At 71.1% G+C, this 15,376-nt stretch overlaps 1 protein-coding gene across 6 annotated transcripts; it reads left to right on the plus strand.

The window, feature by feature from the left end:
* Positions 1 to 549: 549 nt before the first annotated feature.
* ITGA7 (integrin subunit alpha 7) lies at positions 550 to 14,981 on the plus strand. 6 transcript variants are annotated; one of them, XM_075445598.1, is made up of 26 exons: positions 550 to 755; positions 2,305 to 2,432; positions 2,519 to 2,598; positions 2,691 to 2,946; positions 4,148 to 4,279; positions 4,443 to 4,562; positions 6,305 to 6,512; positions 6,646 to 6,839; positions 7,001 to 7,089; positions 7,180 to 7,307; positions 7,714 to 7,809; positions 7,908 to 7,969; positions 8,067 to 8,236; positions 8,922 to 9,092; positions 9,209 to 9,321; positions 9,408 to 9,606; positions 10,104 to 10,187; positions 10,280 to 10,359; positions 10,472 to 10,549; positions 10,623 to 10,725; positions 10,884 to 11,060; positions 11,847 to 11,939; positions 12,020 to 12,133; positions 12,970 to 13,068; positions 13,138 to 13,263; positions 14,710 to 14,981. In XM_075445598.1, the coding sequence occupies exons 1-26, from the start codon at positions 586 to 588 to the stop codon at positions 14,890 to 14,892; spliced, it is 3,453 nt and encodes a 1,150-aa protein (XP_075301713.1). In that variant the 5' UTR covers positions 550 to 585; the 3' UTR covers positions 14,893 to 14,981. The 6 variants fall into 6 exon arrangements, with proteins under 6 accessions (XP_075301713.1, XP_075301714.1, XP_075301715.1 ...); XM_075445599.1 differs by lacking the exon at positions 14,710 to 14,981 and adding an exon at positions 13,991 to 14,206; XM_075445600.1 differs by lacking the exon at positions 4,443 to 4,562.
* The last annotated feature ends 395 nt before the right edge of the window (positions 14,982 to 15,376 follow it).

The following is a 15,376-nucleotide window of genomic DNA, read 5'->3' on the forward strand; positions in this document are numbered from 1 at the left end:
GTGCTGTGGACTGCCCTGTGGGGTGCTGTGGGCCATGATGTGGGGTGCTGTGGACCGCGATGTGGGGTGCTGGGGGCCATGATGTGGGGTGCTGGGGGCCACAATGTGGGGTGCTGCGGGCTGTGGGGTGCTGTGGACCGTGATGTGGGGTGCTGTGGGCTGCGATGTGGGGTGCTGTGGGCTGCGATGTGGGGTGCTGTGAGCCGTGATGTGGGGTGTGCGGTGCCCTGCGATGTGGGGTGCGACGCCCCGTGCCATGGGGTGCGGTACCCAGCGCTCTCGGATGTGATGCCCAGCGCCGTGGGGTGCGGTACCCAAGCACCGTGGGGTGTCATGCCCCGTTCCGTGGGGTGCGGTAGCCAAACACCGTGGGGTGCGGTGCCCCGTGCCGTGGGGTGTCATACCCCGTGCCGTGGGCGCGGTGCCCCGCTGCGGTGCGCTGCCCGCTGCCCCCCCCCCCCCGTGTGCGCCAGCCCTCGGCGGGCGGGGCGGGGGGGGGGGGCGGCCGAGCTTGCCGGGTCCCCGCGCTGCTGCTCGGCGGCCGCAGCCGGGAGCGGGGAGCGGCGGGGGGCGGCGGGGGGCGGCATGGGGGGGCGCGGGGGGCTGTGGCTGCCCTGGCTCGCCCTGCGGTTCCTGGCCGCCGCGGCCTTCAACCTGGACGGCAGCAGCTCGCTGCTGAAGGACGGCGGCAGGGGCAGCCTCTTCGGCGCGGCCGTGGCTCTGCACCGGCAGCTCAGCCCCGAGCCGGCCGGCTGGTGAGTGGGGGGGCGCGGGGGGGCGGCCCGGGGACCCCCGCGGGAGAGCCGGGCTCTGCCCGCTCCCCGAGTCCTCCTCGGGTCTGCGTGTCCCGTCCCCCGTCCCCCCCCCCCCAAGCTGGGCTGGGGAGCGGCAGCCCGGTGTGACACCCCCCTCACCCCCTCCCCGCCCCCCGGGGTGCTGGGGGGGGCCCGATCCTGCGGCTCACGCCGTGGGGGTGCGGGGGCTCCGGCCGGGCTGCGGACCCGAGGGGATGGGGATGGGCGCGGGACCCCCCCACCCTGCGCTGCCCTGCTGCCGCCACGCCTGGGTCACTCAGCGGGAGCCGGGGTGGGGGTTCGGGGGGCGATCGGTGCCCCGAGCGCAGCCGTGGGGTGCTCGGGTGGGTGGACCCCCCCGTGCTGGGCCCCCCGTGCCAGTCCCGCTGCCTCCCCCGTGCCCGCTGAGCTGGCAAACGCCCACCCAGCGCATGCCAGGGCAGCCACTGGCTGCGGCCGCGTCCCCCATGTCCCCCGCGTCCCCTGTGTCACCCATGTCCCCCGCGTCACCCATGTCCCCTGCTTCACCCATGTCCCCCGCAGACCCCAGCCCCTGTGGCCCCGGGGGGCTCGGGCTGCTGGCGGGGGGTCTCCACGGCGGGGAGCTCCCAAGGGACGCTGTCGTCTGCGCCTCCCCACCCGCTCGCCAGGCCCCAGCCGCCGTCCCCGCCGTCCCCGCTCGCTGCCGCCGCCTGTCCCCGTGCCCTCGCCGGGCCGGTGGCACCGGCCGAAGCCCCCCGGCCGCGGCAGCCGCCCTCTCCGTGTCCCCAGCACCGGGGGGGACGGTGCCGCTCCCCGTTTCCCAGCTTTTTGCCGTGCTCCCGGGTGTCGGCGGGGCCGTGGCACCGCGCTGGGCTCTGCCCCGCACCGGGGACCCCCGACCCGTCCCCTCCTCGGCGTCGCCCGGCCCTGGCACCCCAGCAGTGCCCGCTGCCCTGGCGCGGGGTGCGCTCCTCTGCCTCCGCCGGGCTCCCTCCTTTTTTGGGCATGCTGCCGCGGGGTTATTTTGAGTGAATTCCAGTTTATTTTTACCGGCTCTGCCTCCCCGCCGCCCCCCGGGGCTCCCTGGCGTCCTGGGGCCACCGTCCCCCCACGGAGGGGACTGGGGGTGCCGGCGGGGACCCCGCGGCCGCCGAGGAGCCACTGGTGGGCTCGGCACTCATCGGGCGCAGCAGCGAGCCCCGTCCCCTCGGCGAGCCCAGGGTGGGGGGTCTGCTGGGGGTCAGGGTGCCCCCAACCCTCCTGCGCCAGGGGAACTGGGCAGGGGGTGGGCGGGGGGGTGCGGGGGTGCGTCCCCTGCCCACACGTGCACCGAGCTGCGGCTGAGGCCTGGCGACGGCGGCAGCTGCTCGCCCGGGCTGGCCCTGCGCCGGACACGCACCGCGCCGGCACGCGTGACATCGGTGCGGGGGCGCGGGGACAGCTGGGCGGACCCCGCTCGGGCACAGCCGGGGCTGGCGGGGGGGGGGGGCAGCCCCCCACCCTGACGGGGGGCTCCCCGCCGTGCCAGGCTGCTGGTGGGGGCCCCCCAGGCGCCGGCGCTGCCCAGCCAAGGTGCCAACCGGACCGGGGGGCTCTTCGCCTGCCCGCTGACCCCCGAGGTCTCCGACTGCTGGCGGGTGCCCATCGACGAGGGAGGTGAGGCGGGGGTCCGGGGGGGGGCTGGCGCTGTGGGGGCTCCCCACGGGGGTCCCGGTGGGGCTGACGCTGCCCGTCCCCACCAGTGGACCCGCAGCGGGAGAGCAAGGAGGACCAGTGGCTGGGGGTGAGCGTGAAGAGCCAGGGTGCCGGCGGCAAGGTCGTGGTGAGCGCCGGGGCGGGGGGACGGCGGCGACGGCTGCGGGGTGGGGGTGGGGGGTGTCTCCCAGCAGTGTGTGACCCCCTCCCCGCACGCAGACCTGCGCCCACCGGTACGAGGCGCGGCACCGGGTGCGGCAGCCGCTGGAGACGCGGGACGTGATCGGGCGCTGCTTCGTGCTGAGCCAGGACCTGCGGGTGCGCGACGAGCTGGACGGCGGCGAGTGGAAGTTCTGCCAGGGCCGGCCGCAGGGCCACGACCGCTTCGGCGCCTGCCAGCAGGGCCTGGCCGCGGCCTTCAGCCCCGACCACCGCTACATCCTCCTCGGGGCCCCCGGCACCTACAACTGGAAGGGTGAGCGTGGCGAGGGGGGGTGCGGAGGCGGGCGCGGTGGGTGTGCGTGCTGGGGGGGAGGGGGCTGTGGGTGAGCGCACGAGGGTGAACGTGCTGTGGGTGTGAGCACATGGGTGTGAGCGTGCTGTGGGTGTGAGCACAGGAGTGTGAGCGTGCTGTGGGTGAGCACATGAGGGTGAACGTGCTGTGGGTGTGAGCACGTGAGTGTGAGCACGCGGGTGTGACCGTGCTGTGAGTGTGAGCACACAGGTGTGAGTGTGAGCACAGGAGTGTGAGCGCATGGGTGTGAGCGTGCTGTGTGTGTGAGCACACAGGTGTGAACGTGCTGCGAGTGTGAGCACACAGGTGTGAGTGTGAGCACAGGAGTGTGAGTGCATGGGTGTGAGCGTGCTGTGGGTGAGCACATGGGTGTGAGCGTGCTGTGAGTGTGAGCACACGAGTGTGAGCGTGCTGTGGGTGAGCACATGGGTGTGAACGTGCTGGGGGTGTGAGCATGAGTGTGGGTGTGCTGTGAGTGTGAGCACAGGAGTGTGAGCATGCTGTGGGTGTGAGCCCATGGGTGTGAGCGTGCTATGGGTGTGAGCATGTGAGTGTGAGCGTGCTGTGGATGTGAGGACACGGGTGTGAGCGTGCTGTGGGTGAGCACAGGGGTGTGAGCGTGCTGGGGGCGTGAGCACACTGTGGATGTGAGCACACGTGTGTGTGTGTGCTGTGCGGGTGAGCACACGGGTGTGTGTGTGCTGTGGGTGAGCACACGGGTGTGTGTGAGCTGTGGGTGTGAGCACACGGGTGTGTGTGTGCTGTGGGTGTAGAGCACACGGGTGTGTGCTGTGGGTGAGCACACGGGTGTGTGTGTGCTGTGGGGGTGAGCACATGGATGTGTGTGCTGTGGGTGTGAGCACACGGGTGTGTGTGTGCTGTGGGTGAGCACACAGGTGTGAGGACGCTGTGGGGGTGAACACGCGTGTGCGTGGTGCAGGAGTGTGCCTGTGTGGGTGCGTCGTCTGCGTGCCCACAGGCGTGCGCACGTGTGCGCACACGGGGCTGCGTGCTCGGTGCCGCGTACATGCGTGTGCCGGGCTGTGTGCCCACACACGCGTGTGCCGTGGCGCGTGTCCACACGTGTCAGGCTGCCGGCACCGCGCCGTGGGGCAGCGCGGGGGTCCCCAGCGCGGCCCCCTCAGCCCGCTCGCCCCGGCAGGGACCCTGCGCGTGGAGCTGCTCAGCCCCGGCTCCCTGGACCCGCTGCGCTACGACGACGGGCCCTACGAGGCGGGGGGCGAGAAGGACCAGGACCCCTCGCTCATCCCCGTCCCCGCCAACAGCTACTTCGGTACGGGGGCGGCGGAGCCCGGGCACGGCGGGGCACGGCACAGGGGACCCCCGCCCCGCTCTGGGGTCCCCCCCCGGCCCCGCCGCCCGGCTCCAGCCCACCCCCGGCCGCGGAGACCCCCTGACGCCCCTCTCTCTTTCTCTCCCGCCCGGGCGCGGCGCAGGGCTGCTCTTTGTGACAAACGTTGATAGCTCAGACCCCGACCAGGTGGTCTACAAAAGCCCCCAGCCCGGCGAGAAGGTGCCCGGCGCGGTGGGCGACGTGGCCCCCAATAGCTACTTGGGTTCGTACGCGCCGGTGCCGGCGGCGTCCCCGTGTGCCACCCTCCCCGGAGCGTGTCCCGTGGCGTGTCCCCCGTGTCTGTGGCGGGGAGAGGCAAGGAGCGCGCCCGCAGCCCCGTGAGCACGCGTGTGACACGCGTGTCCCCGTGTAGGCACGCACGCACCCAGCACGGCTCCGTCTGCACCCCCTGCGCACGCGGCGTCACCCCCTCCTCGTGCTCGCACGCACCCCTCTCTGTACCCCCACCCCGTGCCCACCCAGCCACGCACGCCGGCGGCTGCAATCCCCCCCCAGGGTGGGGGTCCCAATGCCCCCACCCAAGGCTCCCAGCGGGCAGCGCTGCCTTGTCCTCGGCCCTGTCCTCGTGTCCCCGTCTGTGTCCCCGTGTCCCCATCGCTGTGTCCCCATCACTGTCCCAGTGTCCCTGTGTCCTGCTGTGGCGGGGGCCCCGCCAGGCCAGGGGGGGGGACCAGAGCCCGCGGGCGGGGGGCACAGAGCCTGGCGTGGCCCCCAGCACCCCGCTGTCCGCGTGCTCTTCCCTCCGGAGATGTTTCTGCATGGGGGGGTGCACGGTTCTGGGGGGGGTTCGGGGGGCTGCGTGGCTGGGGGGGGGGGGCAGGCACTGCAACCGCTGCATGTGGGGAAGGGGCTCCCAGCCCCTGCCGTGGAGGGGGCTCTGCCGCTCTCTGCAGCTGGGGGGAGGGGGGATCCGGCCCCAGTCCGACTCTGCTCCAGGTCTTGCTGCTCTGGCCCCAAAATCTTCCCTTCTCTCCCCAAAATCTTCCCTTCTCTCCCCAAATCTTCCCTTCTCTCCCCAAAATCTTCCCTTCTCTCCCCAAAATCTTCCCTTCTCTCCTCAAATCTTCCCTTCTCTCCTCAAATATTCCCTTCTCTCCCCAAATCTTCCCTTCTCTCCTCAAATCTTCCCTTTTCTCCCAAAATCTTCCCTTCTGTCCCCAAATCTTCCCTTCTCTCCCCAAAATCTTCCCTTCTCTCCTCAAATTTTCCCTTCTCTCCCCAAAATCTTCCCTTCTCTCCCCAAAATCTTCCCTTCTCTCCTCAAATCTTCCCTTCTGTCCCCAAATCTTCCCTTCTCTCCCCAAAATCTTCCCTTCTCTCCCCAAATCTTCCCTTCTCTCCCTAAGTCTTCCCTTTTCTCCCAAAATCTTCCCTTCTCTCCCCAAATCTTCCCTTCTCTCCTCAAATCTTCCCTTCTCTCCCCAAAATCTTCCCTTCTCTCCTCAAATCTTCCCTTCTCTCCCCAAAATCTTCCCTTCTCTCCCCAAATCTTCCCTTCTCTCCCTAAGTCTTCCCTTTTCTCCCAGAATCTTCCCTTCTCTCCCCAAATCTTCCCTTCTCTCCCCAAAATCTTCCCTTCTCTCCCCCAATCTTCCCTTTTGGCTGTGCAGGGGGGGCTGATCCCTGCTCACTGCAGCAGCCTCTGCTCCCTCTTTGGCTCTCACTGCCTCAGCGCTGGGGAGGGGACCCCTGATTCCTGCCCACCCCCCCCAGCCGCAGCCACTGTGCCCCAGCGAGCACAGAGCAGGGAAACTGAGGCACGAACCGAGCAGAGCCCCCCCCCCAGTCCCCACGCCAAACGAGGGTCCCTGCGACCCGGCAGCGCAGAGGCCGAGCAGAGAGAGAGAGACGGACGGATGGACGGACGGACGGCGGGTGGAGGGGGGCCGGGGGGGGCTGGGGGCCAGGCAGACACCGACCCCTGCCCCCCCCGCCCCCCTGCAGGGTTCTCGGTGGACTCGGGCGCGGGGCTGACGCGGCGGCGGGAGCTGAGCTTCGTCACCGGAGCCCCCCGCGCCAACCACACCGGGGCCGTCGTCATCCTGCGCCGCGACAGTGCCAACCGCCTGGTGCCCGAGGCCGTGCTGCCCGGCCAGCAGCTCACCTCCGCCTTCGGCTACGCCGTCGCCGTCCTCGACCTCAACAGCGACGGGTGAGTTTGGGGGGACCCCCCGGCCGCGGCGGCTCGGCCCCCCCCAACGCTGGCTGTCAGGGCGTCCCCCCGGCTGGGTGCCCCGGGAGGGCTTGCCCGCGGCCGGGGGGTGATGGAGCCGCCCTCCCCGCAGCTGGATGGACCTGGTGGTGGGGGCCCCCCACTTTTTCGAGCGCAAGGAGGAGATCGGGGGGGCCGCCTACGTCTACATCAACCCAGCGGGGCGCTGGGACTCGGCCACCCCCCTCCGCCTCAACGGCACCCGCAGGTCGATGTTCGGCATCGCCCTCAGCACCGCCGGGGACCTCAACCGGGACGGCTTCGAGGGTGAGGGGCTCGGGGGGGGCTCAGGGGTCCCCATGGGCTGGGACACAGCCTGTATCCCGCTGGGGGGGGGGGGAGGTGATGGCACCGGGGGCTGCGTCCCGTAGAGGGTGCTGGGAGGGGGGTCTGGGGCCCCCCCACTACCTCCGCTTGCCGCCCCCCAGACCTGGCTGTGGGAGCCCCCTTCGATGGCGCCGGCAAAGTCTACATCTACCACGGCAGCAAGCTGGGCATCGTGGCAAAGCCGGCGCAGGTGAGGGGCTGCGGGCGGGGGGTGTCTTGCCCATCACCCCAGCCCCCCCACCCCCTGCCGCTCCCAGTCTCACGGGCGCCGTGTCCCCAGGTCCTGGACGGGGAGGGCGTGGGGGTGACGGCCTTTGGGTACTCCCTCTCGGGGGGGTTGGACGTGGATGGCAACCTCTACCCCGACCTCCTCGTCGGGTCCCTCTCCGACACCGTTGTGCTGTACCGGTGAGTGCCCGCTACGGGCAGCCACCCCCTCCCCGGGCATCCCCCCCACCCTGAGCGCCCCCAACCCCAGGCATCCCCCCGGGCATCCCCCCCACCCTGAGCATCCCCAGCCCCAGGCATCCCCCCGGGCATCCCCCCCACCCTGAGCGCCCCCAGCCCCAGGCATCCCCCCGGGCATCCCCCCCACCCTGAGCGTCCCCAGCCCCAGGCATCCCCCCGGGGCACCCCCAGCCCTGAGCATCCCATCCTGGTGCATCCCCCGTTCCCAAGCTCCCCATCCCAAGCATCCCCTGACGCGGGGGGTCCCCAGTCCCTGGGCATGGCAGGGGGTCCCATGCGGGGGGCACAAGGCTCAGGGTGCCCTCGGGGGGGCCAAGCCTGACACCCCCTCTTTCTCCCCCGGCAGGGCCCGGCCAGTGGTCCACGTCTCCAGGAACGTCTCTCTGCAGCCCCCCAACATCGACCTGGAGCAGAGCAACTGCCAGCACCAGGAGGGGGTCTGGTGGGTGCCCCCCGCTTCCCCCGCTCCCCCTGCCCGCCTCCCCTCCCTGGGCACACAGGCTGGGGGGGTGCTGCCCGTCTCACCCCGTGCCCCCGCAGCGTGGATGTCGGAGCCTGCTTCAGCTACACGGCCAGTCCGGCCAGCTACAGCCCTCGCCTCGGTGAGCTGGGGGGGGACCGGTGGCAGGGCGGGGGGACGGGAGCCCCCCGGGTGGGCGCAGGGGACCCCCGGCATCGCGCCAGTCCCTCTCTCCCCAGTGCTGGAGTACGTGTTCGACGCCGACACGGATCGCCGGCGGCGGGGCCAGGCCGCCCGCGTCTCCTTCCTTGGCCGCCGGCCCGCAGACCCCGAGCACCAGTTCTCCGGCACCGTGGAGCTGCCCCGGCAGCACGCCCGCGCCTGCGCCAAGGCCACCTTCCAGCTCCAGGTGGGTCCCCAGCCTCAGCCACGTCCCTGTCCCCATCCCCCTTTGCTCCCCATCCCATCCCCATCCCTGTCATCATCCTCATCCCCGTCCTTTTCCCATCCCTATTCCTGTTCCCATCCCCATTTTCTCTCCATCCCATCCCATCCCACCCTATCCCTATCCCTGTCCCCATCCCTATCCCTGTCCTCGTCCTTATCCCTGTCCCCGTCCCCATCCTGTGCCTGTCTCCATCCCCATTTGCTCCCCATCCCATTCCCATCCCTGTCATCATCCTCATCCCCGTCCCTATCCCTGTCCCCATCCTGTCCCTGTGCCCATCCCCATCCCCATTTTCTCCCCATCCCATCCCACCCTGTTGCCATCCCTGTCCCCATCCTGTCCTTGTGCCCGTCCCCATCCCCATCCCATCCCCATTTTCTCCCCATCCCATTCCACCCTATCCCCATCCCTGTCCCCATCCTGTCCCTGTGCCCGTCGCCATGCCCATTTTCTCCCCATTCCATCCCCATCCCTGTCCTCATCCTCATCCCTGTCCCCATCCCCATCCCTATCCTTGTCCTCATCCCAATCCCCATTTTCTTCCCATCCCATCCCATCCCATCCCATCCCATCCCATCCCATCCCATTCCATCCCATCCCATCCCTGTCCCCCCCTCGCCCTCACCCTCGCCCGCCCTGCCCGCAGGACAACATCCGTGACAAGCTGCGCCCCATCGCCGTCACCCTCGCCTACGGCATCCCGGGAGCGGGGGCGGTTCGGCGGAGCCGGGGGGCTGCGCGGCGGAGCCGGGGGGCCACCCTGCCGCCCCTGTCGCCCGTGCTCAGCCCCCAGCAGCCCAGCAGCCACCGCACCGAGGTGGGGACCCGGCCGCGCTCCCCGTCCCCGGGCTGCGGGGTGCAGCATCCCGCGCGAGGCTGCCTGGAGTGTCCCCACCCCACCGTGTCCCCCCCGTGCCCCCCGTGTCCCCCCAGGTCCATTTCCTGAAGCAGGGCTGCGGGGACGACAAGATCTGCCAGAGCAACCTCCAGCTCCGCTTTCAGTTCTGCGCTCGCCTGGGCGATGCCGATTTCCTCCCCCTGCCCAGGTGAGGGGGGCCCGGGGCTGGGACCCCCCGCTGTGGGGTGCTGGGGACGCCCCGGGGCGGGGGGCTCACGGCGGCTCTGCCCCCAGGGGCGCGGATGGCATCGCCGTCTTCGCCAGGAGCGACCAGAAGGACGTGGCCCTGGAGATCCAGGTGACCAACGCGCCCTCGGATCCGGCGCAGCCGCAGCGCGACGGGGACGATGCCCACGAGGCCCTGCTCACCGCCACCTTCCCCCCCGAGCTGCCCTACTCCGCCCTGCGCCCCGTCGACGGCCGGGCCCCCTCGGTGCGGGGGGCAAGGGGGGTGCCGAGGGTGCTGGGACAGGGGGATGGGGTGGTGCTGGGGGACGGGAATGGTCCGGGGGCTGCTGGTGGTGGAGGGATGGGGACGGTCCTTGGGATGCAGAGGGAGAGGGTGGTCCTGGGGACACGGGGGGGTCAGGGCTGGTCCTGGGGGTGCAGGATGGAGTCACACCTGGGGTGCTGAGGGGTGGGGATGGTCCTCGGGATGCAGAGGGATGGGGTGGTCCTGGGGATACGGGGGGGACAGGGCTGGTCCTGGGGGTGCAGGATGGAGTCACACCTGGGGTGCTGAGGGGTGGGGATGGTCCGGGGGCTGCTGGTGGCAGAGGGTCGGGGCTGGTGCTCGGGGCGCAGAGGGATGGGGATGGCCCTGGGGGTGCTGGGGGGTGCTGGCAGGGGTCGGCCCCGGGTGCAGCGGGCTTAGGGGACCCCCGGCTTGGGGGACCCCCGGCAGTGGGGGCTCAGCTCTCTGCCCCCCAGGACAAGCCGGTGGTGTGCCTCGCCAACCAGAACGGCTCGCAGGTGCAGTGCGAGCTGGGGAACCCCCTGAAACGCGGAGCCCAGGTGGGTGCAGCCCCCCGCCCCCCGCTGTCCCCAGCCCCCTGGCCCTCCCCCTGCTGCCCCCGGCCCCCCACCCTTCACCCCTCTGCCCCCAGGTGCGGTTCTTCCTCATCCTCAGCACCCTGGGCATCACCATCCACACCACGGACCTGGCGGTGGAGCTGGCCCTGTCCACGTGAGCCGGGGGGGTCGGGGGCTTCGCGGCGGAGCCCCGTGCTCGCTCCGTACGTGTTGGCGAGGGGGGGCGTCGGGGTGATGCCCCCCCTGATCCCCCCGCCTCCCCCCAGGATCAGTGAGCAGCTGGGGCTGGAGCCGGTGGTGGCTCGCGCCCGCGTGGTCATCGAGCTGCCGCTCTCCGTGACGGGGTGAGCGAGGGCGGGGAGGGGGGCGCGGGACCCCCCCCCTTGGGGCTGCCCTGACCCCCGGCTGTCCCGGCAGCGTGGCCGTGCCCCCCCGGCTCTTCTTCGGCGGGGCGGTGCGGGGGGAGAGCGCCGTGCGGCGGGAGAGCCAGGTGGGCAGCGCCGTGCGCTTCGAGGTCACGGTGAGTCGGCCACGGCGCGGGGACGTGGGGGGCATGGCGTGCTGGGGGGCTCGGCCCCACGGCTCCCCGCCCCACGCTCCGCCATGGGGGGGTGGCAGCAGGGTGGGGGTCCGTCTGCCTCGCTCACGCCGCCGTGCCCCCCCCCCCCCCCCCGGCAGGTCTCCCACCGGGGCCCGGCGCTGAAGACGCTGGGCTCGGCCTTCCTCACGCTGCTCTGGCCCCACGAGGTCCCCAGCGGGAAGTGGCTGCTCTACCCCCTGCACCTGGAGCTGGCGGCGGCCCCGGGGCGGGGGGCGGCCTGCAGCCCCCCCGCCAACCCCCTGCACCTCGCCCTGGTACGGCGGGACGGGGGGCTGCCCCCCCCCATGCCCATCCTTCTCCCCCCTCCATGCCCGTCCTGACCCCCCATGCCCGTCTTGCCCCCCTGTCTTGTCCTGACCCCCCCATGCCTGTCCATCTCCCCCCCCCATGCCCATCCTGCACCCCCGTGCCCCTTCTGACCCCCTCCATGCCCATCCTTCTCCCCCCTCCATGCCTGTCCTGCGCCCCCCCTGCCCATCTTGCCCCCCCATTCTTGTCCTGACCCCCCCCATGCCCGTCCTGCCCCCCCATGTCTGTCCATCTCCCCCCCATGTCTGTCCATCTCCCCCCCATGTCCGTCCATCTCCCCCCCATGCCCGTCCTGCCCCCCCATGCCCATCCTGCCCCCCATGCCCGTCCATCTCCCCCCCTCTGTGCCCGTCCTGCCCCCCCCGTGCCCCTCCTGACCCCTCCCATGCCCCTCCTGGCCCCCCCCATGGCCATCCTGCCCCCCATGCCCATCCTTTCCCCCCTCCGTGCCTGTCCTGCCCCCCCCATGCCTGTCCTGCCCCCCCATGCCCATCCATCTCCCCCCCCATGCCCGTCCTGCCCCCCATGCCCGTCCATCTCCCCCCCATGCCCATCCTGCCCCCCATGCCCATCCATCTCCCCCCTCCGTGCCCGTCGTGCCCCCCCCGTGCCCCTCCTGACCCCTCCCATGCCCCTCCTGGCCCCCCCCATGCCCATCCTGCCCCCCATGCCCATCCTTTTCCCCTCCCCATGCCTGTCCTGCCCCCCCATGCCTGTCCTGCCCCCCCCAGGAGCCGCCGGGGGAGGCCGACCCAGCCGAGGCGCCCGCTCCAGGGTCCTGGTGGGTGCCAGCACCCGCAGAGAAGAGGAGGAACGTCACGCTGGTGAGCTCCTGGGGTGCCCCCGCTCCTGGGGGGCCCGCGGCCGTGGGGTGCATGGTCCAGCTGACCCCCCCGTCCCGCAGGACTGCGCCCAGGGCACCGCGCGCTGCCTGGCCTTCCGCTGCCCGCTGCCCAGCTTCGAGCGCGCCGCCGTGCTGACGGCCCGCGGGCGCCTCTGGAACAGCACCTTTCTGGAGGTACTGGGATGGGGTGGGATGGGGTGGGGTGGGATGGGGATGGGGGGGGGAGGGGGATGGGATGGGGAGGGGATGGGGATGGGGTGGGATGGGATGGGATGGGATGGGATGGGATGGGATGGGATGGGATGAGTTGGGATGGGGATGGGACAGGATGGGGATGAGGACGGGAGGGGATGGGGACAGGATGGGACAGGATGGGATGGGGATGAGATGGGGACGGGATGGGATGGGGATGGGACTGGGATGGGGATGAGATGAGATAGATGGGATGGGAGTGGGACGGGATGGGACAGGGATGGGACTGGCATGGGGATGGGATGGGGATGGGATGGGATAGGACTGGGATGAGGATGGGACTGGGATGAGGATGGGATGGGGATGGGATGGGGATGGGATGGGCAGGATAGGACGGGATGGGGATGGGGATGGAGATGTGATGGGATGAGGATGGGACTGGGATGGGATTGGGATTGGGATGGGATGGGGATGGAGATGTGACGGGATGAGGATGGGACTGGGATGGGATTGGGCTTGGGATTGGGATGGGATGGGGATGGAGATGTGATGGGATGAGGATGGGACTGGGATGGGATTGGGTTTGGGATTGGGATGGGATGGGGATGGAGATGGGATGGGATGAGGACGGGATGGGATGGGGACTGGAATGGGGATGGTGATGAGGCCAGGATGGGGATGGGGATGGGATGAGCATGAGGATGGGGCCAGGCTGGGGATGAGGAGGGGGACAGGGCCGGGATGGGGATGGGACGGGGAAGGGGACAGGGCCAGGATGGGGCCGGGGCGGGGCTCAGCCGTCCCCTGCCCCCGCGCAGGAGTACCTGGCTGTCACCTCGGTGGAGCTGATCGTCCGCGCCAGCGTCTCGGTCACCTCCTCCATCAAGAACCTGGTGCTGAGGGACGCCTCCACGCAGGTCGGCCCCCCGCAGCCCCCCAGCCCCCCCAGCCCCCCACCCCGGCCCTGAGCGCCCTCCCCTCCCCAGATCCCCGTCTCCATCTACCTGGACCCCGGCGCGGCGGTGGCGGGCGGCGTGCCGTGGTGGGTCATCCTGCTGGCCGTGCTGGCCGGCGTCCTCGTCCTGGCCCTGCTCGTCTTCGGCCTCTGGAAGGTGAGGGACGGGCGCCCCGCGGCCCAGCGCGTCCCCCTCCCCGCCGCACCGCGGCTCCTGGACGTGCCGTGCTGTGCCACGCTGCACCGTGCCACGCCGTGCCACCCCAGCCATGCCATGGCGTGCCAAACCGTGCCGTGCTGTGCCATGCCACGCCATGCCGTGCCATGCCACGCCACGCCGTGCCATGCCACCCCAGCCATGCCATGCCATGCTGCACCGTGCCATGCCGTGCCACCCCAGCCATGCCATGGTGTGCCAAACCGTGCCATGCTGTGCCATGCTGTGCCATGCTCTGCCATGCCACGCTGTGCCACGCTGCATCATGCCATGCTGTGCCATGCCATGCCGTGCCATGCTGTGTCACCCCAGCTGTGCCATGCCATGCCGTGCCACCCCAGCCAAGCCATGGCGTGCCAAACCGTGCCATGCTGTGCCATGTTGTGCCACCCCAGCTGTGCCGTGCCATGCCATGCCATGCCATGCCATGCCGTGCCATGCAACCCCAGCCCTGCTGTGTCACCCCAGCTATGCCACGCCACGCCATGCTGTGTCACCCCAGCCATGTCGTGCCACACCACACCACGCTGTGCCATGCCACGTTGTTCTACCCCAGCTATGCCGTGCCGTGCCGTGCCATGCAGCCCCAGCCGTGCCGTGCCACCCCAGCCGTGCCGTGCCACCCAGCCTGGCCTTGCCTGGCCTCACCCTCTCGCTTCCTCCCCAGTGCGGCTTCTTCAAGCGGAGCAGCCGAAAGTCCCGCTACGCCGCAAACTATTACCGGGCCCGCCTGGGCCTGCAGCCCTCCGCGGCGGAGCAGCAGGCGCCGGCGGGCGAGCGGTAACGCGGGGCTCTGCCGCCCTGGCGCCGGCGGGCAGCGAGCACGGGAGTGCAGGGGTGTGCGAGGGCCGGCAGTGTGGGCACGCGTGGCTTCACGGCGCTGGCGCAACTGCGCAGCGCTTTGCCGTGCCCGAACCGGGACGTGCGAGGGTTTGCCGTGCTGGTGTGCGGTTGTGCAAGGGTTTGCCGTGCTGGTGCCCAGCTGTGCCAGCGTTTGCTGTGCTGGTGTGCGGTTGTGCAAAGGTTTGCCGTGCTGGTGCCCAGTTGTACAAAAGTTTGCCGTGCTGGTGCCCAGCTGTGCCAGGGTTTGCCGTGCTGGTGTGCGGTTGTGCAAGGGTTTGCCGTGCTGGTGCCCAGTTGTGCCAGCGTTTGCTGTGCTGGTGCCCAGTTGTGCAAGGGTTTGCCATGCTGGTGTGTGGTTGTGCCAGGGTTTGCAGCGCTGGTGCCCAGCTGTGCCAGGGTTTGCAGCGCTGGTGCCCAGCTGTGCCAGTGTTCACCGCGCTGGCCCAAGCGCCTGCCCCCGCGGCGCCTCTCGGTGCCATGCCTGGCGCAGCCGTTCCGAAGCCGCGTCGTGGCGGCGGGGCCCTGACCGCCCGGTCCCCGCAGCTGGGCTTCTTCCGCCGCGTGCGCTACGCGCCGCCGGCCGTGCCGCAGTACCACGCCGTGAAGATCCCGCGGGAGGAGCGGCAGCAGTTCCGCGAGGAGAAGACGGGCACCATCCAGCGGAAGGGCTGGGCGGCCGGCGTGCGGGACGCCGGCGACGGCCACCTCACCCCCAGCTCGGCGTAGCCCTGGGGACGCCGGACCCCCCCTCCCCGGCCCTGGGGAAGGACCACATGGCGGGAGGCACACGCGTGGCAGGAGGCACACACGTGTGCGGGAGCACGCCCGCATTCGCCGGGCACACACGGGGCTGCTCGCAGCGCGACGGGGCCCGCGGCGAGGGCTGGGCCCCACGGGAAAGGCTGGGCCCCGTGGCGGGGCCTCGGCCCCACGGCGATGCTCGGCCCAATAAAAGGAGCAGCCTCACCACAGAGACCCCGGCCCTCTGTCTCTGGCAGCCTGGGGATGTCGGCCATGATGGGTGTGGCGGGGGGGGGGAGGGGGGGGGGGGGGAAATGCTGGGGAGCCGCCATGATGGGTGTGGCCGGGGAGGATGGTGGGGAGCCGCCATGATGGGTGTGGCCGGGGAGGATGGTGGGGAGCCGCCATGATGGGTGTGGCCGGGGAAATGCTGGGCAGCCGCCATGATGGGTGTGGCCGGGGAGGATGG

Source organism: Opisthocomus hoazin, chromosome 32 (assembly GCF_030867145.1).
Source record: "Opisthocomus hoazin isolate bOpiHoa1 chromosome 32, bOpiHoa1.hap1, whole genome shotgun sequence".
In the NCBI taxonomy this organism is placed as follows: Eukaryota; Metazoa; Chordata; class Aves; order Opisthocomiformes; family Opisthocomidae; genus Opisthocomus; species Opisthocomus hoazin.